At 52.6% G+C, this 26703-nt stretch overlaps 1 protein-coding gene across 2 annotated transcripts; it reads left to right on the top strand.

Annotated features, from left to right (window-relative positions):
• Positions 1 to 223: 223 nt before the first annotated feature.
• On the top strand, positions 224 to 26424 carry LOC141175880 (mixed lineage kinase domain-like protein). 2 transcript variants are annotated; one of them, XM_073659856.1, is made up of 11 exons: positions 224 to 329; positions 7980 to 8433; positions 12740 to 12820; positions 13087 to 13246; positions 13583 to 13680; positions 19801 to 19936; positions 20014 to 20098; positions 22200 to 22348; positions 24513 to 24562; positions 24656 to 24772; positions 25971 to 26424. In XM_073659856.1, exons 1-11 carry the CDS (start codon positions 237 to 239, stop codon positions 26015 to 26017), a joined length of 1470 nt encoding a protein of 489 aa, XP_073515957.1. In that variant the 5' UTR covers positions 224 to 236; the 3' UTR covers positions 26018 to 26424. The 2 variants fall into 2 exon arrangements, with proteins under 2 accessions (XP_073515957.1, XP_073515958.1); XM_073659857.1 differs by lacking the exon at positions 224 to 329 and adding an exon at positions 6965 to 7152 and having other exon boundaries at positions 25971 to 26422.
• The last annotated feature ends 279 nt before the right edge of the window (positions 26425 to 26703 follow it).

Below are 26703 nucleotides of genomic sequence, written 5' to 3'. Positions count from 1 at the left end.
TGACCTGAGAGGTAAGGGGGCGCCAGAGAGCTGCACCCACCGGCCGGCTTTCATCACAGAAGGCAAAACACAAGTTAATACATACATACTTGAAAATACACAGTATAATGCAATACAATACAATACTATACCCCAGGGGCAACTATCTACACTTGTCAGAAGTTTAGCTATTTTACTCAGTGTATCTGACAGGGATCTGACCTTTGGTACTACGTATAGACCTGCGTGGTACTGGAATGCGTGAGGCACTAGTACTTGCACTACTTCCCATTCTATCAGTGCTAGGTGTGGAGGGGCTGCTAGACTGCATTGACCTCTCTACAGGACTGGTAAGTATACCATTGGCTGTGCCTTCTCGCTCTGTTCCTGCCAGGGATCCTTCTTCCGGGGACTCTTCTTGAGCAGGCTCTTCTGGGGCACCTACAGGTTCTTCTTGCTGTGGGTAGAAGGTGACTACAGGGATGATTACTGCTCCTCCTAGTTGAGGCCAATCTGCCGGGAAATCTCCTAAGTCAGTGTGTATTACTGCTTCTTTAGGCTCCTCCGGTACGGTGAGAGCCACTTCTTGAGACTTTAGCAGTCCTGGACACAACTTCAGATGGTCCCTGGATACTGTTGCAGTCGTTCTTCCTCCGTCTCTACTAATTAGACAGGTCTTCCTATTATCAAATCTTGAGTTTAACACAGTGTAGGGTTCCCTCTCCCACTGGTCATCAAGTTTGTGGTTTCTTCTCTTTCTTTTTAACACCACTTCACCAGGTGTGAAGGGTTCTGCAGGCGCACTTTTGTTGTAGTGCGCCTCCTGCTTTTCTCTCACCCGAGTGAGACTGTCTTCTACACAGGCTTGTACTCTTCTGTACTGCTCCTGTCTGGTCGTATCCCAGTCCTCAGTGTAGTTACATCCGCTTCTGGTTCTACAACACCAAGCTCCAGATCCATGGGCAGCTTTCCTGGTCTTGCCCGCATGAGATATGCCGGAGTGCAATTGGAACTTACTGGTATATGATTATACAGATCTACTAGGTCAGGTAGTAGGTCTGGCCACTGGTTTCTCTCCTCAAGTGGTATGGTCTTTAGCAGGTCGATGATGATGTTATTCATCTTTTCACAGAGACCGTTGGTTTGTGGGTGGTACGGTGTAGTCCGGATCGTCTTACACCCGTACAGATGGCAGAACTCCTTGAACAACTCAGCCTCAAAGGCCGGGCCTTGGTCCGTCAGCACCTGCTCAGGGTATCCATGGGGTCTGCAGAAACACGCCTGGAACGTTTTTGCTGCTGTCTCTGCCGTCAGGTCTTTAACGGGGGCGACCACCAGGAACCTGGAGTAGTGATCCACCATGGTCAGGGCATAGGAGTACCCTGACCTGCTGGGTGACAGCTTGACATGGTCCAGGGCCACGATCTCCAGGGGTTGAGTCGTCTTGATGGGTTGCAGGGGTGCCTTCTGGCTGCTGTAGTCCTTTCTTCTGAGGCTACAGGGTCCACAGTTTCGGCACCACCGCTCGATGGAGATACGCATCCCTACCCAGTAGAATCGACACTTCAGCAGGGTCTCTAGCTTCTTCCAGCCAAAGTGCCCCACCTGATCGTGGTAGGCCTCCAACACCATTTGGGTGTCTGTCTTGGTATGGCAGATAGTGGTCCCCATCTCATGGGTTTTTGGATTGACGTACCTCCGGCACAGCTTCTCACGGTAGATAAACAGCCAGCTCTTCTCATTCCACAGCTGCTTTGCTTGCAGAGACGCTTCCTTCTCCAGGGAGGAACCTTCCTGGGTTATCAGCTCCTTGATACGGCTGACAACCGGGTCACTGTCCTGGGTCTCCTTCCAGCTGTGGTGAGGCAGGGGGTTTAACGTCTTTCCACGCTGCCTCCTGGAGGCTCGTTGCTCGTGGATCATCCCATTCCGGTGAAAGGCAGGTAGCTCAATCTCCTCCAGGTCATCCACTTCTTCTGTGTCTGACTGGTGAGGCATCCTGGACAGGGCATCGGCGTTGGCGTTCTTGCGGCCCGCCCGATATTTAATTGTGAATTGATAGTTTGACAGCCGAGCCATCCATTGCTGCTCCAGGTAGTGCTTGAACCGTTCAGTGATGGCCCAGACCAAGACCAGGAACTCCAACTTAAAGCTGCTATAGTTCTCTGGGTTCCTCTCAGTCAGGCGGAGCTTCCTGCTTGCATATGCGATCACTTTCTCTTGGCCATTCTGCTTCTGACTTAAGACAGTGCCCAGTTCTTCGTTGCTGGCATCGGTATACAGCAGGAACGGTTGGCTGTAGTCAGGGTAGGCTAGGATCTCGTCGCCTGTCAGGATCTCCTTCATCTCCTGAAATGACTCGGCTTGCTCCTTACCCCAGTGGAATGGGGGATTTCTGCCTTTGGGGGACTGTCCTACCAGGAGGTCTTACAGAGGGGCTGCTTTCTTGGTGTAGTCTTTTACAAACCTCCGGTAGTATCCTACTAGTCCCAGGAACTGACGTACCTCCTTGAGGTTCTTTGGCTCTGGCCACTTCTGGATGGCAGTGACCTTCTCCGGGTCTGGTGCTACCCCTTCTGGGCTGACAATGTGCCCCAGGTACTGTACCTTTCTCTTGAGCAGGTGGCACTTTGAGGGCTTCAGCTTCATCCCGTACCGGGACAGTGACTCAAATACCTCCGCCAGGTGCTTCAAGTGGTCCTCGTACGTCTTGGAGTACACTATCACATCATCCAAGTAAAGTAACACAGTCTCGAAGTTGCGGTGTCCCAGGCAGCACTCCATCAATCTCTGGAACGTTCCGGGGGCATTGCAGAGTCCAAACGGCATACTGTTGAACTCGCAGAGTCCCATCGGGGTAGTGAAGGCCGTCTTCTCCCGATCCTCCTCAGCCACAGCTACTTGCCAGTACCCACTAGTGAGGTCAAGGGTGGAAAATTAATTTGCAGACTTTAATGCAGCCAGGGATTCCTCTATGCGTGGTAAAGGGTATGCATCCTTATGTGTAATGCGATTTACTTGTCTGTAATCTACACACATCCTCATGCTTCCATCCTTCTTCCTGACCAGGACCAGGGGAGCTGCCCAGGGGCTACAGCTATCCCTTACTACCCCTGCCTTCTTCATGTCATGCAACATATCCTTTGCCTTCTGGTAGTGTGCTGGTGGTATAGGCCTGTAAGGTTCTTTGATGGGTGGATGGTCACCTGTGGGGATATGGTGTTGTACCCCCTTAATCCTCCCGAAGTCAAGTGGGTGCTTACTGAACACCTGCGCGTATTCCTGAACCACCCGGTGTACCCCCTGCTTCTGATGGGCAGGAGTGGTGTCTGTCCCAACATGGAGCTGTTGACACCAATCCTCCACCTGGGTTCCCGGGTCATTATCCTCCACTTCGTCTGGTGAGGTTAAGGACTCCGCCGTGTGAATGGAGTTGTTATTTACAGCATGTAACTTGGCAACAGTGGCATATCGTGGTAATCTACCCTCTTCGTCCCCATAGTTGAGAAGACAGACGGGCACCCTCCCATTGCGTACATCCACTACCACTCTGGCGGTTAAGAGCGTGGGTCTGTGCTCCGAGCTAAGGGGCTCTACTACCGCCTGGTAGCTCTGTCCTTTAAGACCTATGGCTGATCTACACCAGATAAGCATTTCACTCATTGGGGGAATCACAATGGGTACCGGGTCTGTCACCCGTACATTACCGATTTCACCATCTGTTAACCTAACTTGCTGCTGGTACAGGAGGGCTCGGATCTCCTTCTGCAGCGCCCTCCTCTGTCCTGGTCTGGCAGTGTCAGCTATCTGTTGGAGCAAGAACACAACTTCTCCCAAACAGTTACCAACAATGTTAGTGCCTAGTACCATATACAAGTCTGTATCATCAGGATTATTCTCTACTACAATTAGTCCCTGGTCCTTCAGTTCCACTCTTCCCACCTTTACTGTCACATTCTTAACCCCGATTAGGTTGAGGGGGAGGCCATTTGAGGCATAAACAGAAAGATTTGGAGCTGGCGGACTTAGATCGTCCATGGACCAGAACCTTTTGTAGAGGACGTCAGGCATTATGGTTACCTGAGATCCTGTGTCCAGCAGAGCGTGCGTCGGGATGCCGTCCAGCACAATGGAGAGGAAAGGTCTTCCTCCGACGAACCTATTGTACCAGTCTGAAGGGCCTTGGGAGTTTACTCCTGGGTGTCGGCCCTCAGCCCCAGGGTTTTCTCGTTTAAAGGACAGCTCCGGATGGCGTGACCTGTCTTGTGGCAGACAGCGTCCCTCGGTGGACGGCGTTGGTCGCTGATCCTCCCAGGGGGTGGCGTTGTCCTCTTCCTCCTTCGCATCCAGGGAATATCCTCAGGGCTGTTGGCTAGCAGGATCCTTCCTTCCTCCTCGAGCTCGGTCCGCAGCTGCAGAGCACTCAGCACGGTGGTCAGGGTTTTGCTCAACTGACGCACTTCAGAGCACAGGCTGTCCAGCTCACTAGGGGACGTTGGTTGCACCTTGGCTTCAGCAGCCACTGGGGAAAAAGTAGACGCTGCAGGCACTGGGGTGGCCCCACCCTGGTAACATTGGATAGCAGTTGTTTCCAGGGGCTGCAGTCCTTTTATAGCCATGCACTTAAGGGTGTCAAATGTGGCATCTGGATGATCCCGGGACCACCAACGCACAGTCCTGCTCTCCTCTTGGGACCTCAGTCCCCAGATAAACTGTTCCTTCAGCATTTTATTCTCATTATCGATGCTGGCTGGACTAACCTGTTTCAGAGCTCGCAGGGCCCCTTGTAGACGCCAGGCATAGTCCCGAACACTGTCCTCCGGTTGCTGAGAGCAGTTGTAGAACCTCATCCGGAGGTCTGTCTCAGTACGATTCTCAAAGACAGTCTGTAACTTTTTAAAGATGGTGGACACTGACTCCTGGTCTGCAGCCGACCAGGTTTCTACTTCCCGCTCCGCAGCACCAGTCAATTGTCCTAATACAACAGCGGCTCTCTGCTTGCCTGTCATAGAGTACATGTCCAGTATACCGCATATTTTCCGCTTAAATCCAGACAGGGTATCTGGTTTGCCGCTGTACTGGGGGAGCCACTTCGCTCCAGGGATTTACGGTAGGACCATGGGTATGACAGGGGTCTGCTGGTGGAGCGGCTGCTTCGGCCTGCTCGGCGTCGGGCGTGGGTTGAACATCAGGGCCGTTAACCGGTATTCCGGCGTTGTGCTGTTCCTCGGACATTCTGGCGCCCCCCTAGCGAACCGTGGCCTACCTTCTTATCTTTTCTTTCGGTAGGCCGCAGCTCCGCAGGTGACAGTCTTCTTCAGGACCTTGTGTCGCTTGCGTCCTACGTCAGAGCGGTCAGCGACATTCCGTCCAGGACCTGGCGCTTCCTGGTTTGACGTCGAGGCGTGGGGCGTGTCCGGGGCTTCGTGCGCTTTTGCAGGTACGCCTCTCAGTTTCCCGTGGTTACGCCCTTCTTCCCGCTCGACGGCCCAACAATGGCGGTAATCTTCACCACAGTTAAATACACAGTTCTTATTAAAGGCGCACAGTACCCGGTGGCAACGGGCATAACACTCCGTCGTTGCAGCGGGCACGGGATCCTGTTCGTGACGCCAGGAAAGAGAGATGTGTAGCCCAGGGGATGGGGAGGACTCGGCGATCGGGCCTTGTTGGTAGTTTCAAGGGATGTCGCGGTAGTCGGCTCCCGGGCCCGTACTCTGGGCCTCTCTTTTAAAAGGGTGGATAATGATATAAAAGTTCGTGACGCCACCTGTGGTGTCTGGTGAGGATCACCAGCGCTGCGGCAGCCCATTGAGGCCAGTGTTAAGGCAGCTTGGGTGGTACAGCTCCCCACAGGTGGAGCTAGGCCTCAGGGCAGCGTAGAAGGGATGTAAGGATGCAGGACGGATAGGACCCAGCCGGGTCAGAGCAAGAACAGGGACAGACACGACAGTCACTTCAGTACCTTTCACTGATGGAAATTCAGGCACATCCCGGAGCACTGTAGGGTGAAGGGTGCATTTCAGGATCCTCCCCAGTGAGCGGGTGTAGGGCCTCCTGTTTCTTGCCTTTGTGTAGTAAGTTTCTGACCTGCCTGTAGCTAGGCCTAACTTTGTCTCTGTCCTGCACCGGCTGACTTTGTGGTAGGGCCTTCTCTTGGAGTACGCACTCCCAGGTTGCGGGGCCTCCGTGACTCCTGGCTCTGTTACGTATCAGCTCTTGGGTGATCCTGGGACCTAAAGTCTTCCAGGGGTCTCCGGTTGTCTCTACAGGGGGATATACGGTTCTGTAGACGCAGACCCGGTGTCCGGTATATGTTTTATGGGGTGAGCTTGTACAGCTCCTCCGCCCCCCGATGCTACTCACTTTCTCTAGCCTAGGCTATACACACTAGCGGCAGCTTGCCGCGCTTCACCACTCTTGTGGCGTCGGCTTGGGCTCTAACTGAGCTCCCTGAGTCTGGGCTGGGCTCCACTGCAGGCTGACCTCTCTCAGGCTTAACTACTGCAGGAGCTCTCCCAACAGGCTTAACTCTCTGTCGACTCCAGACTAAGCTGCCTAGCTCCACCTTCCCTATTTATATCCCAAACGGGCTCCCTCTGGTGGTCTGAGGTGGAAGGTGGAGGTGTGTGTATGCTATGGGGGCCTCTTGTGGAGGAATCTGTTCATGCACCCCTCTAGCATCTGTGGCACTAATGCACAGGAGGGCGCCACATCACCATCCTATATCTGTATATCTTATATGACGTATGCCGGATGACGTATGCCGGGTGGCATTTGACGGAAGGCGTATGCCGGATGACGTATGCTGGGTGGCATTTGCCGGATGACGTATGCTGGGTGGCATTTGACGGATGACGTATGCCGGGTGGCATTTGCCGGATGACATATGCCGGGTGGCATTTGCCGGATGACGTATGCTGACAAAGCTATCAGAAGTTTCTTCCTCTATTATAAAATCAGCAAATAACCAGAAGTTGCACATCTTTGGCTTTTCGTAGTATATTTGCATCATCTCAGCTCCTTTCAGACCCGTCTCACATGATGGGAACTATACAAATGAGGGTAATCCGGGGATGGGCGCGCACAGGGAGGGCACTAGCCGGGGTATAACACGCTGGGCCTCTGTGAGTCACAGGACAGAGTGAGAGAAGCCGGAGCCTTGCACAATCAGTGAGTACACGTTGTAACGTTCAGTGAGTGACCGGGAAGATCTGTGCAGCTTGTGTATCCTGACCTAATACTTCTCACAGCTGAGGGTTTGTTACAATTCTGTACACTAATCTCTCTTCTGTCGTGACAGTGTATCAGCGCAGGTGATTTCTGGATTAGCGTCAGTCAGGATCAGGAGGGTTTTCAGACTTTGTACGTAAAAGAATTGCAGGATCTGAACCTTGACATGTGTTGCAGAATTGTTCATAGAAAGCCCCTTCTGTTTTTTTGTACATTGTCTTCCAAAAATCTTCGAGTTCCCGTAAGCACAAGTCCCCGGCGGCTTTCTTACTGTAATAAAGTTGGGTGACCTCCAATATGGCCGTCACTGCAGTCTCCATGAGGGTCAAGTGAGGATTATTCCCAGTCAAATTGCATGTAATGTACCAGGTAGATAGGGGTAATAGACGTGTGACTTATCAGGAGCCGGTGCCGACCAGGCCGTGGCGGGGGTGGATATTCTCATCCTTCCTCCGTTGTGTGCGGTTGGTGGTCTCAGGGTGGGGCGTCTGATGGAGGTGATGTCAGGCTCCGGGGCCATCGATGATATTGGACCTTCTGTATCCACCTGATATTACAGCAGGCGTGACATCTGTATATGGAGGCTCGTGGCCTGGATGATACGGGACCTGGTGGTACAGGAGGTCTCAGGGGTGGTTGGGTTGTCGGAGCTGCTGTGTAACGTTTGATACCAGTGACTATATTCGATCTGATTTCGTGAGACAATTGTAAAGGAAGTGACGGCAGATAATCCTGAGTGTGTCCTCTCTCCGGGTGATGTCTTGTAGGTGATGGACGTGCTGGGTCAGGTCCTGGACATTGCCCAAACCATCTATGGACTGTGTGACCAGGCCAGCTCCAACAAGCAGCAATGCCGTCGCCTGAAGAAGCGGATAGAAATTCTGATGATTGCCTCGACGGCTTTACAGAAGCAGAAGGAGAAGTCCGAGCAGCTGAAGGTGGTGATGAAGGAGCTGCGGGTGACGCTGGACAATGCCAAGTGCTGGGTCATAAAGTATTCACACCAGGCTTTGTGGCGGCAGATACTTCAGGCCAATGGCATCAAGGAGGAGTTTGAGCTGCTGACGGACAGGCTCGGCGATGCCGCCTCACAAGTCTCCCTGATGTTGGCCGTCGAACACAGAGAAAAGTTTTTTTATTTCTTTACAGAGGATGTTAGAAAACGCCAAAACCAGAAGGATATCATCGAAGACCTGAAGCAGCTGAAGGAGTACCTCACCGGTGAGTCTACGGCGGTCTACAGACATGTGGGGGGCCAATGACTCTTCTCCAGGTCCGGGAGGGTAGCTGCCAGGCGAAGCCTACGGCATGCTCTATGGTTATATGGGCAGACGCCGCTCTCTCAGGGGAACTCCGACACGTCAGGAGATTTCTTTTTAATATTCTTATTAATGAATTTTTACAATAATACAAAGAACAATTGTATTTTCTGATTCATGAAGGCACTATCTGCCCTGAAGATAATCGTATGGACTATGTGGGATATATAGGTGTGCAACCACTGTAGCGCAGGCCATGCAGTGTCCTCACACTGGGGTGTACGACCACTGTATCACAGGCCATGCAGTGTCCTCACACTGGGGTGTACGACCACTGTATCACAGGCAATGCAGTGTCCTCACACTGGGGTGTACAACCACTGTATCACAGGCCATGCAGTGTCCTCACACTGGGGTGTACGACCACTGTAGCACAGACCATGCAGTGTCCTCACACTGAGGTGTACGACCACTGTAGTGCAGGCCATGCAGTGTCCTCACACTGGGGTGTACGACCACTGTAGCGCAGACCATGCAGTGTTCTCACACTGGGGTGTACGACCACTGTAGCGCAGGCCATGCAGTGTTCTCACACTGGGGTGTACGATCACCATAGCACAGACCATGCAGTGTCCTCACACTGGGGTGTACGACCACTGTAGCACAGGCCATGCAGTGTCCTCACACTTGGGTGTACGACCACTGTAGCGCAGGCCATGCAGTGTCCTCACACTGGGGTGTACGACCACTGTAGCGCAGACCATGCAGTGTCCTCACACTTGGGTGTACGATCACTGTAGCGCAGGCCATGCAGTGTCCTCAAACTAGGGTGTACGACCACTGTAGCGCAGACCATGCAGTGTCCTCATACTTGGGTGTACGATCACTGTAGCGCAGGCCATGCAGTGTCCTCAAACTAGGGTGTACGACCACTGTATCACAGGCAATGCAGTGTCCTCACACTGGGGTGTACGACCACTGTAGCGCAGGCCATGCAGTGTCCTCATACTTGGGTGTACGACCACTGTAGCGCAGGCCATGCAGTGTCCTCACACTTGGGTGTACGATCACTGTAGCGCAGGCCATGCAGTGTCCTCAAACTAGGGTGTACGACCACTGTATCACAGGCAATGCAGTGTCCTCACACTGGGGTGTACGACCACTGTATCGCAGGCCATGCAGTGTCCTCATACTTGGGTGTACGACCACTGTAGCGCAGGCCATGCAGTGTCCTCACACTGAGGTGTACGACCACTGTAGTGCAGGCCATGCAGTGTCCTCACACTGGGGTGTACGACCACTGTATTGCAGGCCATTCAGTGTCCTCACACTGGGGTGTACGACCACTGTAGCGCAGGCCATGCAGTGTTCTCACACTGTGGTGTACGATCACCATAGCACAGACCATGCAGTGTCCTCACACTGGGGTGTACGACCACTGTATCACAGGCCATGCAGTGTCCTCACACTGGGGTGTACGATCACTGTATTGCAGGCCATGCAGTGTCCTCACACTGGGGTGTACGATCACTGTATTGCAGGCCATGCAGTGTCCTCACACTGGGGTGTACGATCACTGTATTGCAGGCCATGCAGTGTCCTCACACTGGGGTGTACGATCACTGTAGTGCAGGCCATGCAGTGTTCTCACACTGGGGTGTACGACCACTGTAGCGCAGACCATGCAGTGTCCTCACACTGGGGTGTACGACCACTGTATTGCAGACCATGCAGTGTCCTCACACTGGGGTGTACGACCACTGTATCACAGGCCATGCAGTGTCCTCACACTGGGGTGTACGACCACTGTATTGCAGGCTATGCAGTGTCCTCACACTGGGGTGTACGACCACTGTATCACAGGCCATGCAGTGTCCTCACACTGGGGTGTACGACCACTGTATCACAGGCCATGCAGTGTCCTCACACTGGGGTGTACGACCACTGTATCACAGGCCATGCAGTGTCCTCACACTGGGATGTACGACCACTGTAGCGCAGACCATGCAGTGTCCTCACACTGGGGTGTACGACCACTGTATTTCAGGCCATGCAGTGTCCTCACACTGGGGTGTACGACCACTGTATCACAGGCCATGCAGTGTCCTCACACTGGGGTGTACGACCACTGTATCACAGGCCATGCAGTGTCCTCACACTGGGGTGTACGACCACTGTATCTCAGGCCATGCAGTGTCCTCACACTGGGGTGTACGACCACTGTATCTCAGGCCATGCAGTGTCCTCACACTGGGGTGTACGACCACTGTATCACAGGCCATGCAGTGTCCTCACACTGGGGTGTACGACCACTGTATCTCAGGCCATGCAGTGTCCTCACACTGGGGTGTACGACCACTGTATTGCAGGCCATGCAGTGTCCTCACACTGGGGTGTACGACCACTGTATCACAGGCCATGCAGTGTCCTCACACTGGGGTGTACGACCACTGTATCACAGGCCATGCAGTGTCCTCACACTGGGGTGTACGACCACTGTATCACAGGCCATGCAGTGTCCTCACACTGGGGTGTACGACCACTGTAGCGCAGACCATGCAGTGTCCTCACACTGGGGTGTACGACCACTGTATTTCAGGCCATGCAGTGTCCTCACACTGGGGTGTACGACCACTGTATCACAGGCCATGCAGTGTCCTCACACTGGGGTGTACGACCACTGTATTGCAGGCTATGCAGTGTCCTCACACTGGGGTGTACGACCACTGTATCACAGGCCATGCAGTGTCCTCACACTGGGGTGTACGACCACTGTATCTCAGGCCATGCAGTGTCCTCACACTGGGGTGTACGACCACTGTATTGCAGGCCATGCAGTGTCCTCACACTGGGGTGTACGACCACTGTATCACAGGCCATGCAGTGTCCTCACACTGGGGTGTACGACCACTGTATTGCAGGCTATGCAGTGTCCTCACACTGGGGTGTACGACCACTGTATCACAGGCCATGCAGTGTCCTCACACTGGGGTGTACGACCACTGTATCACAGGCCATGCAGTGTCCTCACACTGGGGTGTACGACCACTGTATCACAGGCCATGCAGTGTCCTCACACTGGGGTGTACGACCACTGTAGCGCAGACCATGCAGTGTCCTCACACTGGGGTGTACGACCACTGTATTTCAGGCCATGCAGTGTCCTCACACTGGGGTGTACGACCACTGTATCACAGGCCATGCAGTGTCCTCACACTGGGGTGTACGACCACTGTAGCGCAGACCATGCAGTGTCCTCACACTGGGGTGTACGACCACTGTATTTCAGGCCATGCAGTGTCCTCACACTGGGGTGTACGACCACTGTATCACAGGCCATGCAGTGTCCTCACACTGGGGTGTACGACCACTGTATTGCAGGCTATGCAGTGTCCTCACACTGGGGTGTACGACCACTGTATCACAGGCCATGCAGTGTCCTCACACTGGGGTGTACGACCACTGTATCTTAGGCCATGCAGTGTCCTCACACTGGGGTGTACGACCACTGTATTGCAGGCCATGCAGTGTCCTCACACTGGGGTGTACGACCACTGTATCACAGGCCATGCAGTGTCCTCACACTGGGGTGTACGACCACTGTATTGCAGGCTATGCAGTGTCCTCACACTGGGGTGTACGACCACTGTATCACAGGCCATGCAGTGTCCTCACACTGGGGTGTACGACCACTGTATCACAGGCCATGCAGTGTCCTCACACTGGGGTGTACGACCACTGTATCACAGGCCATGCAGTGTCCTCACACTGGGGTGTACGACCACTGTAGCGCAGACCATGCAGTGTTCTCACACTGGGGTGTACGACCACTGTATTTCAGGCCATGCAGTGTCCTCACACTGGGGTGTACGACCACTGTATCACAGGCCATGCAGTGTCCTCACACTGGGGTGTACGACCACTGCATCACAGGCCATGCAGTGTCCTCACACTGGGGTGTACGACCACTGTATCACAGGCCATGCAGTGTCCTCACACTGGGGTGTACGACCACTGTATCACAGGCCATGCAGTGTCCTCACACTGGGGTGTACGACCACTGTATCACAGGCCATGCAGTGTCCTCACACTGGGGTGTACGACCACTGTATCACAGGCCATGCAGTGTCCTCACACTGGGGTGTATGACCACTGTATTGCAGGCCATTCAGTGTCTTCACACTGGGGCATCCAACCAGATTTACTCTTGGGCTCATAGAAATAAAAACACACCCAAATTATTTTAACATCCTTTTTTTTTCATGCAGAAAATCTTTCTGAAAAGATGGAGAATGTGGAGGACAGAATGGATACAATCCTCTCTGAAATGACAGCAATAAAGGCTGTGTGTAAGTGGCGCGGGCTCTTCCATAGTAATAAAGGCGGCGGCAGCAGCAGCCGGACGCGAGGACTCTCACCTGCGGGCTGCGGGCGGGTGGAGATGATGGGAGTGGTGGTTGTGGGAGTTCACTGACTTTCTTTACCCCGTGCTTATTACTTGGCTCGTGCCATTTCATGCCGGCCGGCTTCAGTAAAGACGTGATATGTATAACCCCCAGTAACACAATCACTGGGGGTCTCTGCCGGTAACAATCCCCCATTCTTGTGTCTGCAGGTAAACGCTCATCCTGGCACATCACTGAGATTCGAGCCACAGATCTAAAGTGTGGACCACTATTACTGGAGAAGCCCACCCATGACTTGTACCTCGGCGAATATCACAAGAGTCCAGTGGCCATTAAAGTCTTCAAGGGTCAACAGATCAAGAACCAAGAGTGAGTATCTGACAAAAAGAAATGATAATCAGTGAGCGCAGAGACAGATGAAACATTCAGCGAGTGCATCGTCACGATGTGTCAGTCTGGTGCCAGCCCCGCGATCACTGATGATAACAGCTTCGCAGCAGACAGTAAAGTGAGAGAGCCTTATGTGCCAGTGTGCGATGACATCTAATGGTCAGTACAAATACTGCAACAATTCACCACTGCTTCTCAGAGCGCGTTACACCATCAGACTAAGAAAAAAATGACAACCCCCCCCCCATGTCCAGCGGCCATTTCCAGATGTCGCCCTCCTGCTCTCCGGACTCATCTGTCACTTTAATTCTCCAGATTTATCATAAAAACTTTCCAGTCTGAGAGTGAAACCATGAAGAGATTCGAGTGTCTGAATATCTTACGTCTTTATGGTATTTCCATCGACAATTCAGGTAAGAGCCAAGTCACACGCGATCTGCCCCTCCTCCTGAGATAGCGCCGCCCCGCACAGTATCGCTGCACATAGTGACATCACGCTGCACATAGTGACATCACACTGCACATAGTGACATCACGCAGCACGGGACACGCACATAGTGACATTACACTGCACATAGTGACATCACGCTGCACATAGTGACATCACACTGCACATAGTGACATCACGCTGCACGGGACACGCACATAGTGACATCGCACTGTACAGGACGCGCACATAGTGACATCACACTGCACATAGTGACATCACACTGCACATAGTGACATCACGCATATAGTGACATCACGCTGCACATAGTGACATCGCACTGTACGGGACGCGCACATAGTGACATCACACTGCACATAGTGACATCACGCTGCACATAGTGACATCACGCTGCACATAGTGACATCACGCTGCACGGGACACGCATATAGTGACATCACGCTGCACATAGTGACATCACGCTGCACGGGACACGCATATAGTGACATCACGCTGCACATAGTGACATCACACTGCACAGGACACGCACATAGTGACATCACACTGCACGGGACACGCACATAGTGACATCGCACTGTACGGGACGCGCACATAGTGACATCACGCTGCACATAGTGACATCACGCTGCACGGGACACGCACATAGTGACATCACACTGCACGGGACACGCACATAGTGACATCGCACTGTACGGGACGCGCACATAGTGACATCACACTGCACATAGTGACATCACACTGCACATAGTGACATCACGCTGTACGGGACGTGCACATAGTGACATCACACTGCACATAGTGACATCACGCTGCACATAGTGACATCACACTGCACATAGTGACATCACGCTGCACATAGTGACATCACACTGCACATAGTGACATCACACTGCACGGGACACGCATATAGTGACATCACGCTGCACATAGTGACATCACACTGCACATAGTGACATCACGCTGCACATAGTGACATCACGCTGTACGGGACGTGCACATAGTGACATCACACTGCACATAGTGACATCACGCTGCACATAGTGACATCACGCTGCACGGGACACGCACATAGTGACATCACGCTGCACATAGTGACATCACGCTGCAAATAGTGACATCACACTGCACATAGTGACATCACGCTGCACATAGTGACATCACGCTGCACGGGACACGCATATAGTGACATCACGCTGCACATAGTGACATCACACTGCACATAGTGACATCACGCTGCACATAGTGACATCACACTGCACGGGACACGCATATAGTGACATCACGCTGCACATAGTGACATCACGCTGCACGGGACACGCACATAGTGACATCGCACTGTACGGGACGCGCACATAGTGACATCACACTGCACATAGTGACATCACGCTGCACATAGTGACATCACGCTGTACGGGACGTGCACATAGTGACATCACACTGCACATAGTGACATCACGCTGCACATAGTGACATCACGCTGCACGGGACACGCATATAGTGACATCACGCTGCATATAGTGACATCACACTGCACAGGACACGCACATAGTGACATCACGCTGCACGGGACACGCACATAGTGACATCGCACTGTACGGGACGCGCACATAGTGACATCACACTGCACATAGTGACATCACGCTGCACATAGTGACATCACGCTGCACGGGACACGCATATAGTGACATCACGCTGCACATAGTGACATCACACTGCACATAGTGACATCACGCTGCACATAGTGACATCACACTGCACATAGTGACATCACGCTGCACGGGACACGCACATAGTGACATCGCACTGTACGGGACGCGCACATAGTGACATCACACTGCACATAGTGACATCACGCTGCACATAGTGACATCACGCTGTACGGGACGTGCACATAGTGACATCACACTGCACATAGTGACATCACGCTGCACATAGTGACATCACGCAGCACGGGACACGCACATAGTGACATCACACTGCACATAGTGACATCACGCTGCACATAGTGACATCACACTGCACATAGTGACATCACGCTGCACATAGTGACATCACGCTGTACGGGACGCGCACATAGTGACATCACGCTGCACGGGACACGCATATAGTGACATCACGCTGCACATAGTGACATCACACTGCACATAGTGACATCACGCTGAACATAATGACATCATACTGCACATAGTGACATCACGCTGCACGGGACACGCACATAGTGACATCACGCTGCACATAGTGACATCACACTGCACGGGACGTGCACATAGTGACATCACACTGCACATAGTGACATCACACTGCACATAGTGACATCACGCTGCACATAGTGACATCACACTGCACGGGACACGCATATAGTGACATCACGCTGCACATAGTGACATCACACTGCACATAGTGACATCACACTGCACATAGTGACATCACGCTGCACGGGACACGCACATAGTGACATCGCACTGTACGGGACGCGCACATAGTGACATCACACTGCACATAGTGACATCACGCTGCACATAGTGACATCACGCTGTACGGGACGTGCACATAGTGACATCACACTGCACATAGTGACATCACGCTGCACATAGTGACATCACGCTGTACGGGACACGCACATAGTGACATCACGCTGCACATAGTGACATCACGCAGCACGGGACACGCACATAGTGACATCACGCTGCACATAGTGACATCACGCAGCACGGGACGCGCATATAGTGACATCACGCTGCACATAGTGACATCACGCTGCACGGGACGCGCACATAGTGACATCACGCTGCACTGGACGCGCACATAGTGACATCACGCAGCACGGGACGCGCATATAGTGACATCACGCAGCACGGGACACGCACATAGTGACATCACACCGCACATAGTGACATCACGCTGCACATAGTGACATCACGCTGCACGGGACGCGCACATAGTGACATCACGCTGCACATAGTGACATCGCACTGTACGGGACGCGCACATAGTGACATCACACTGCACATAGTGACATCACACTGCACATAGTGACATCACGCTGCACATAGTGACATCACGCTGTACGGGACGCGCACATAGTGACATCACGCTGTACGGGACGCGCACATAGTGACATCATGCTGCACATAGTGACATCACGCTGTACGGAACGCGCACATAGTGACATCACGCTGTACGGGACGCGCACATAGTGACATCACAGTGTCACCTTACTACGCTTATCCCCCTATGTCTCACTACAGTCCGCCCTTTTATCTCCGATGTCTCACTACAGTCCGCCCTCTTATCCTCCGATGTCTCACTACAGTCCGCCCTCTTATCCCCTGATGTCTCACTACAGTCCGCCCTCTTATCCCCCGATGTCTCACTACAGTCCGCCCTCTTATCCCCCGATGTCTCACTACAGTCTGCCCTCTTATCCCCGATGTCTCACTACAGTCCGCCCTGTTATCCCCGATATCTCACTACAGTCCGCCCTTTTATCTCCGATGTCTCACTACAGTCCGCCCTCTTATCCCCCGATGTCTCACTACAGTCCGCCCTTTTATCCCCGATGTCTCACTACAGTCCGCCCTCTTATCCCCCGATGTCTCACTACAGTCCGCCCTCTTATCCCCCGATGTCTCACTACAGTCCGCCCTCTTATCCCCCGATGTCTCACTACAGTCCGCCCTTTTATCCCCCGATGTCTCACTACAGTCCGCCCTGTTATCTCCGATGTCTTACTACAGTCCGCCCTCTTATCTCCGATGTCTCACTACAGTCCGCCCTCTTATCTCCGATGTCTCACTACAGTCCGCCCTCTTATCCCCGATGTCTCACTACAGTCCGCCCTTTTATCCCCGATGTCTCACTACAGTCCGCCCTTTTATCCCCGATGTCTCACTACAGTCCGCCCTTTTATCCCCGATGTCTCACTACAGTCTGCCCTTTTATCCCTGATGTCTCACTACAGTCCGCCCTCTTATCTCCGATGTCTCACTACAGTCCGCCCTTTTATCCCCGATGTCTCACTACAGTCCGCCCTTTTATCTCCGATGTCTCACTACAGTCCGCCCTCATATCCCCGATGTCTCACTACAGTCCGCCCTTTTATCCCCGATATCTCACTACAGTCCGCCCTTTTATCTCCGATGTCTCACTACAGTCCGCCCTCTTATCCCCCGATGTCTCACTACAGTCCGCCCTTTTATCCCCGATGTCTCACTACAGTCCGCCCTCTTATCCCCCGATGTCTCACTACAGTCCGCCCTCTTATCCCCCGATGTCTCACTACAGTCTGCCCTCTTATCCCCCGATGTCTCACTACAGTCCGCCCTTTTATCCCCCGATGTCTCACTACAGTCCGCCCTGTTATCTCCGATGTCTTACTACAGTCCGCCCTCTTATCTCCGATGTCTCACTACAGTCCGCCCTCTTATCTCCGATGTCTCACTACAGTCCGCCCTCTTATCCCCGATGTCTCACTACAGTCCGCCCTTTTATCCCCGATGTCTCACTACAGTCCGCCCTTTTATCCCCGATGTCTCACTACAGTCCGCCCTTTTATCCCCGATGTCTCACTACAGTCTGCCCTTTTATCCCCGATGTCTCACTACAGTCCGCCCTCTTATCTCCGATGTCTCACTACAGTCCGCCCTTTTATCCCCGATGTCTCACTACAGTCCGCCCTTTTATCCCCGATGTCTCACTACAGTCCGCCCTTTTATCCCCGATGTCTCACTACAGTCCGCCCTTTTATCTCCGATGTCTCACTACAGTCCGCCCTTTTATCCCCGATGTCTCACTACAGTCCACCCTTTTATCTCCGATGTCTCACTACAGTCTGCCCTCATATCCCCGATGTCTCACTACAGTCCGCCCTCTTATCTCCGATGTCTCACTACAGTCCGCCCTCTTATCTCCGATGTCTCACTACAGTCCGCCCTCTTATCCCCGATGTCTCACTACAGTCCGCCCTTTTATCCCCGATGTCTCACTACAGTCCGCCCTTTTATCCCCGATGTCTCACTACAGTCCGCCCTTTTATCCCCGATGTCTCACTACAGTCTGCCCTTTTATCCCTGATGTCTCACTACAGTCCGCCCTCTTATCTCCGATGTCTCACTACAGTCCGCCCTTTTATCCCCGATGTCTCACTACAGTCCGCCCTTTTATCTCCGATGTCTCACTACAGTCTGCCCTCATATCCCCGATGTCTCACTACAGTCCGCCCTTTTATCCCCGATATCTCACTACAGTCCGCCCTTTTATCTCCGATGTCTCACTACAGTCCGCCCTCTTATCCCCCGATGTCTCACTACAGTCCGCCCTTTTATCCCCGATGTCTCACTACAGTCCGCCCTCTTATCCCCCGATGTCTCACTACAGTCCGCCCTCTTATCCCCCGATGTCTCACTACAGTCTGCCCTCTTATCCCCCGATGTCTCACTACAGTCCGCCCTTTTATCCCCCGATGTCTCACTACAGTCCGCCCTGTTATCTCCGATGTCTTACTACAGTCCGCCCTCTTATCTCCGATGTCTCACTACAGTCCGCCCTCTTATCTCTGATGTCTCACTACAGTCCGCCCTCTTATCCCCGATGTCTCACTACAGTCCGCCCTTTTATCCCCGATGTCTCACTACAGTCCGCCCTTTTATCCCCGATGTCTCACTACAGTCCGCCCTTTTATCCCCGATGTCTCACTACAGTCTGCCCTTTTATCCCCGATGTCTCACTACAGTCCGCCCTCTTATCTCCGATGTCTCACTACAGTCCGCCCTTTTATCCCCGATGTCTCACTACAGTCCGCCCTTTTATCCCCGATGTCTCACTACAGTCCGCCCTTTTATCCCCGATGTCTCACTACAGTCCGCCCTTTTATCTCCGATGTCTCACTACAGTCCGCCCTTTTATCCCCGATGTCTCACTACAGTCCGCCCTTTTATCTCCGATGTCTCACTACAGTCTGCCCTCATATCCCCGATGTCTCACTACAGTCCGCCCTCTTATCTCCGATGTCTCACTACAGTCCGCCCTCTTATCCCCGATGTCTCACTACAGTCCGCCATCTCTCTGATTCTTCTCTGTTGCTCAGGTACAGACACCTGCTACTCCCTTGTGATGGAATATTGTGAGAAAGGGACTGTGCGGCAGCTGCTGGATAACGAGCCGGGTCTGTCATGTGAGCGGCGTGTCCGCATGGCTCTAGATGCGGCCAGAGCGGTGTACCGGTGCGTATTCTGCTCTCTGAATTATGGGATATGGGGTTCTCCAGAACATGTGAATGTTACGTTCCACCATCTTTCAGGTTACATCAGACGGAGATGAAGGCCATACTGCACGGGAGTCTGAGCAGCTCCAAATTCCTGGTTGACGGGACGTACTGTGTAAAGGTAACATCCACAGGTGTTAATGTGAGTCACGCCCCATTGGTTAGTCACATCCACAGGTGTTAATGCGAGTCACGCCCCATTGGTTAGTCACATCCACAGGTGTTAATGCGAGTCACGCCCCATTGGTTAGTCACATCCACAGGTGTTAATGCGAGTCACGCCCCATTGGTTAGTCACATCCACAGGTGTTAATGCGAGTCACGCCCCATTGGTTAGTCACATCCACAGGTGTTAATGCGAGTCACGCCCCATTGGTTAGTCACATCCTCAGGTGTTAATGCGAGTCACGCCCCATTGGTTAGTCACATCCACAGGTGTTAATGCGAGTCACGCCCCATTGGTTAGTCACATCCACAGGTGTTAATGCGAGTCACGCCCCATTGGTTAGTCACATCCACAGGTGTTAATGCGAGTCACGCCCCATTGGTTAGTCACATCCACAGGTGTTAATGTGAGTCACGCCCCATTGGTTAGTCACATCCACAGGTGTTAATGCGAGTCACGCCCCATTGGTTAGTCACATCCACAGGTGTTAATGTGAGTCACGCCCCATTGGTTAGTCACATCCACAGGTGTTAATGCGAGTCACGCCCCATTGGTTAGTCACATCCACAGGTGTTAATGCGAGTCACGCCCCATTGGTTAGTCACATCCACAGGTGTTAATGCGAGTCACGCCCTATTGGTTAGTCACATCCACAGGTGTTAATGCGAGTCACGCCCCATTGGTTAGTCACATCCACAGGTGTTAATGCGAGTCACGCCCCATTGGTTAGTCACATCCTCAGGTGTTAATGCGAGTCACGCCCCATTGGTTAGTCACATCCACAGGTGTTAATGCGAGTCACGCCCCATTGGTTAGTCACATCCACAGGTGTTAATGCGAGTCACGCCCCATTGGTTAGTCACATCCACAGGTGTTAATGCGAGTCACGCCCCATTGGTTAGTCACATCCACAGGTGTTAATGCGAGTCACGCCCCATTGGTTAGTCACATCCTCAGGTGTTAATGCGAGTCACGCCCCATTGGTTAGTCACATCCACAGGTGTTAATGCGAGTCACGCCCCATTGGTTAGTCACATCCACAGGTGTTAATGTGAGTCACGCCCCATTGGTTAGTCACATCCACAGGTGTTAATGCGAGTCACGCCCCATTGGTTAGTCACATCCACAGGTGTTAATGCGAGTCACGCCCCATTGGTTAGTCACATCCACAGGTGTTAATGTGAGTCACGCCCCATTGGTTAGTCACATCCACAGGTGTTAATGTGAGTCACGCCCCATTGGTTAGTCACATCCACAGGTGTTAATGTGAGTCACGCCCCATTGGTTAGTCACATCCACAGGTGTTAATGCGAGTCACGCCCCATTGGTTAGTCACATCCACAGGTGTTAATGTGAGTCACGCCCCATTGGTTAGTCACATCCACAGGTGTTAATGCGAGTCACGCCCCATTGGTTAGTCACATCCACAGGTGTTAATGTGAGTCACGCCCCATTGGTTAGTCACATCCACAGGTGTTAATGTGAGTCACGCCCCATTGGTTAGTCACATCCACAGGTGTTAATGTGAGTCACGCCCCATTGGTTAGTCACATCCACAGGTGCTAATGCGAGTCACGCCCCATTGGTTAGTCACATCCACAGGTGTTAATGCGAGTCACGCCCCATTGGTTAGTCACATCCTCAGGTGTTAATGTGAGTCACGCCCCATTGGTTAGTCACATCCACAGGTGTTAATGCGAGTCATGCCCCATTGGTTAGTCACATCCACAGGTGTTAATGCGAGTCACGCCCCATTGGTTAGTCACATCCACAGGTGTTAATGTGAGTCACGCCCCATTGGTTAGTCACATCCACAGGTGTTAATGCGAGTCACGCCCCATTGGTTAGTCACATCCACAGGTGTTAATGCGAGTCACGCCCCATTGGTTAGTCACACCCCTGCAGAACATTTTCTACCCTTGCCAGTGGTTTGACAGCTCAGTGCTCAGCTTCATACCTAGCATAATGGCTGCAGACTGGCGGCTTCCATCCCTCCGCTTGTACTGAACGTGTCGGGCAGGCACATCCTCATCCGGCTTCTTCTTCACATCTACAGCTTTGTGGATTTGAACTCTCAAAGACTGAATCATCCCTACGACGGCCATCGAATGCAGAGAGGAGGCGGAGGAGCACGGAGCTGGGGTATATCGCCCCCGAGACCCTGCAGGACATCAACGCCTACGATAAACGGAGCGAGATTTACAGGTGAGTTCTGCAACATCTCACAGCCCCCGACCCACGGCTGTATCCCCCCGACCCACGGCTGTATCCCCCGACCCACGGCTGTATCCCCCCGACCCACGGCTGTATCCAGCGACCCACAGCTGTATCCCCCCGACCCACGGCTGTATCCCCCCGACCCACGGCTGTATCCAGCGACCCACAGCTGTATCCTCCCGACCCACGGCTGTATCCCCCGACCCACGGCTGTATCCTCCCGACCCACGGCTGTATCCCCCGACCCACGGCTGTATCCCCCGACCCACGGCTGTATCCCCCTGCAGATGTCTGTGCAGACATTTTATGATGCTGAAAAAATGGGAATTTCACATGAAAACTTCTTCATGGAATGAAACTTCTCCAGATGAAAAGTTCCTCTAATCACTTCTGCAATCACTTCCTTCTCCTGTGACGTCTGTGACGTGTGAGATTGTGCAACCGCTCCAGATGGCGGCCGCTGCAAATCTCCATACTGTGCAGTAACCTGTATACACTGTGTTCCAAATTATTATGCAAATAATATTTTGTCAGATTTTCCCACATTCCCTATATGAATTGCAGTCATTGTAATTTTCCAGTCTAATAACTATTCGAGGACAATTGAAAGGTTTTTGTACAATCTGCCGATGATAACAGGAGATTTTTAAAAAATAAAACACTCAAACTGCACTCACAATGCATGTTCCAAATTATTATGCACAGCAGAGTTTTCAACCTTTTCATTGTAATAAAGAACAAAAAAATGGTCATTTGTGAAATTCTAAGCATTAGCCGGTTATTACACACTGAAATCAAACAGTTTTCAACTCAAAACTTTATTCTAGGTGATGTTACATTTGCACATAGGACCCCTTGTTGGAAAGGAGCTTCTGAACTCTCTCGTCCATTGAATTTGTCAGGTTTTGGATGGTTTCTGCTTCAATTGTTTTGCATGAGGACAGAATACCCTCCCAGAGCTGTTGCTTAGATGTGAACTGCCTCCCGCCATCATAGACACTCCTTTTGATGATGCTCCAGAGGTTCTCAATGGGGTTGAGGTCAGGGGAGCATGGGTGCCACACCATAAGTTTGTCCCCTTTTATGCCCATATCAGCCAGAGATGCAGATGTGTTATGTGCAGCATGAGACGGGGCATTATCATGCATGAAATGATCTTGCTGCGGAATACACGGTTCTTCTTCTTGAACCATGGAAGGAAGTGCTGTTTGAGAAACTCCACATACATTATGGAGTTCATCTTTACCCCTTCAGGGATCCTAAAGGGGCCGACAATCTCTCTCCCCATGATTCCAGCCCAAAACATTACTCCACCTCCTCCTTGTTGGCGCCGTAGCCGTGTCTCCATGGGGTGTCCATCAACCAGCCATCCTCCACTCCATCCATCTGGACCATCGAGATCATTTCATGCATGATAATGCACCGTCTCATGCTGCACATAACACATCTGCATCTCTGGCTGCTATGGGCATAAAAGGGGACAAACTTATGGTGTGGCACCCATGCTCCCCTGACCTCAACCCCATTGAGAACCTCTGGAGCATCATCAAAAGGAGTGTCTATGATGGCGGGAGGCAGTTCACATCTAAGCAACAGCTCTGGGAGGGTATTCTGTCCTCATGCAAAACAATTGAAGCAGAAACCATCCAAAACCTGACAAATTCAATGGACGAGAGAGTTCAGAAGCTCCTTTCGAACAAGGGGTCCTATGTGAAAATGTAACATCACCTAGAATAAAGCTTTGAGGTGAAAACTGTTTGATTTCAGTGTGTAATAACCGGCTAATGCTTATAATTTCAAAAATGACCATTTTTTTGTTCTTTATTAAAATGAAAAGGTTGAAAACTCTGCTGTGCATAATAATTTGGAACATGCATTTTGAGTGCAGTTTGAGTGTTTTATTTTTTTAAAAATCTCCTGTTATCATCGGCAGATTGTACAAAAACCTTTCAGTTGTACTCGAATAGTTAGACTGGAAAATTACAATGACTGCAATTCATATAGGGAATGTGGGAAAATCTGAGAAAATATTATTTGCATAATAATTTGGAACACAGTGTATATACAGGGAGGGGCCGACGCCATCACTGGACAGGTGGAGGTCTTATAGTCCGCTGTGCATTATTGTCAATTTTGCTGTTGTCTCTTCCAGTCTCGGCATGGTGCTTTATGAGATTGCAAATGGCAGACTCCCGTATCAGGGTAAGTCCTCCTGCTGCACCATCCATGGTTCATTATAACACATCCTGCAGGTCCGCGCCAGGCATCATAATCCACAATGGTTTGTTGTTGTAGGCCCAGCCAGCGACAAAGACAATCAGGCGGAGGATGCTGAGTCCTGTCCTACGGTGTTACATGACATTATTACCAGCTGTCTGCAGAGGAATCCGAGCGATCGCCCGACAGCAGGAGGTGAGCCCTGCAAGACACACAGCCCGCTGCCCGACACACCGCCCGCTGCCCGACACACCGCCCGCTGCCCGACACACCGCCCGCTGCCCGACACACAGCCCGCTGCCCGACACACAGCCCGCTGCCCGACACACAGCCCGCTGCCCGACACACAGCCCGCTGCCCGACACACCGCCCGCTGCCCGACACACCGCCCGCTGCCCGACACACAGCCCGCTGCCCGACACACAGCCCGCTGCCCGACACACAGCCCGCTGCCCGACACACCGCCCGCTGCCCGACACACAGCCCGCTGCCCGACACACCGCCCGCTGCCCACCACACCGCTCCTTGAGCTGCCCGCCACACCGCCGTCTACCCGCCACACTGCCTGCTGCCCGACACACCACTCGCCACAGCGCCCACTGCCGGACACACCGCCTGCTGCCCGACACACTGCCTTCTACCCGTCACAGCGCCCGCTGCCCGACACACCGCCCGCTGCCCGACACACCGCCCGCTGCCCGACACACCGCCCGCTGCCCACCACACCGCTCCTTGAGCTGCCCGCCACACCGCCGTCTACCCGCCACACCGCCTGCTGCCCGACACACCACTCGCCACAGCGCCCACTGCCGGACACACCGCCTGCTGCCCGACACACTGCCTTCTACCCGTCACAGCGCCCGCTGCCCGACACACCGCCAGACACACCGCTCGCTGCTTGACATACCACCCTCTACCAGACACATTGCCTACCTGTGCACCACACCGCCCTCTACCAGACACATTGCCTACCTGCGCACCACACCGCCCGCCTGCCGACACAGCGCCCGCCTGCCCGATACACCGCCCTCCTGCCCGATACACCGCCCACCTGCCGACACAGCGCCAGATACACCATCCACTGCCCGACACACCACCCGTTGCCCAGAATCAAAGACTCCATGTCCCACCAGTGCTTCTGCCGCCATCTGACCTCATGATAGCAGTACACTCCCCTCTTGAAATACTCTGTGCTGCCAGGAAGACTCTGATCCCTCCGCTGTATCCCTGTACCTATCAATCTGTGACCTACCATAATATCAGCACCCTCTAGTCCTGAAACACTCTGTGCCGCAGACAGCAATCTAAAGCAATCGTTAAGAGGCACAATATAGATGATATTTAGAGGGGGATAACGTCTGTCCCCAGTTCTGATTCTCTTCTGTCTTTGCAGTAATTGTAGATTTACTCATTGCTCATCTGAATCAATGTGAATCCTGAATCCACCCGGCACCAGGAGGTGAAGCCGAAGACGATGAAGACCCCATCACAAGTGACTGCGCCACGGAGCAAGCTGCCAAAGCCGGCCCCCCATCTGTACATATACCCCCACACTGGAGGTGGTTGCACCATAACCTCCCTCCAGGATATGATTATGATAAGACTGTATGGCTTGTGTCTACCACTAGATGGCAGCACAGTGAACATAAGCTCCTGGCTCCTACAGTGAGACCAGCACCATTTACAGCACGCTGTGAAGACACAGTCTCAGCAGCAGGATCTTCTCTGTATGAAGACAGATAGGAAGAAGCAGAAGATGGATATAAGAAAGGAATATATAATGGTGGCCTGGATCCTGAATGGACTTGATGCTCTCACATATATGTACACTGATGTGTTGGGAAAATACAGAGACTGTGTCGCCCTGTACACTAAATATGTTGTTATTTCCTCAGTGAAATAAAATACTTTGTAAATGTCTTTTTCTAGAGTTTAGATTATTTCCTGCTGTACGGACGTCTTCCTACATAGCTATAGACTGCTGTTCAGACAGAGCCTCCACTTCTGTACTTTGCAACCCTGCAGAGGAGCACACAAGCGGCCACCTACAGACCTGTCCATGGATGGGACTTATCCTAGGACTCTGGTGTCTGACGGAGGAGCACACAAGCGGCCACCTACAGACC

Source organism: Phyllobates terribilis, unplaced genomic scaffold (genome assembly GCF_046119375.1).
Source record: "Phyllobates terribilis strain yellow unplaced genomic scaffold, ASM4611937v1 Scaffold_14__1_contigs__length_39327217, whole genome shotgun sequence".
Classification (NCBI taxonomy): Eukaryota; Metazoa; Chordata; class Amphibia; order Anura; family Dendrobatidae; genus Phyllobates; species Phyllobates terribilis.
Note: the sequence above shows the minus strand (reverse complement) of the source record. Positions and strands in the feature narration are given on the sequence as shown.

Coding starts and splice junctions, on each gene's coding strand:
- LOC141175880 (XM_073659856.1), top strand. CDS start 237: ATGCGTGAGGCACTAGTACTTGCACTACTTCCCATTCTATCAGTGCTA. Junction 13,681..19,800: donor TATTTCCATCGACAATTCAG/GTAAGAGCCAAG, acceptor TCTGTTGCTCAG/GTACAGACACCTGCTACTCC. Junction 19,937..20,013: donor GCGGCCAGAGCGGTGTACCG/GTGCGTATTCTG, acceptor ACCATCTTTCAG/GTTACATCAGACGGAGATGA.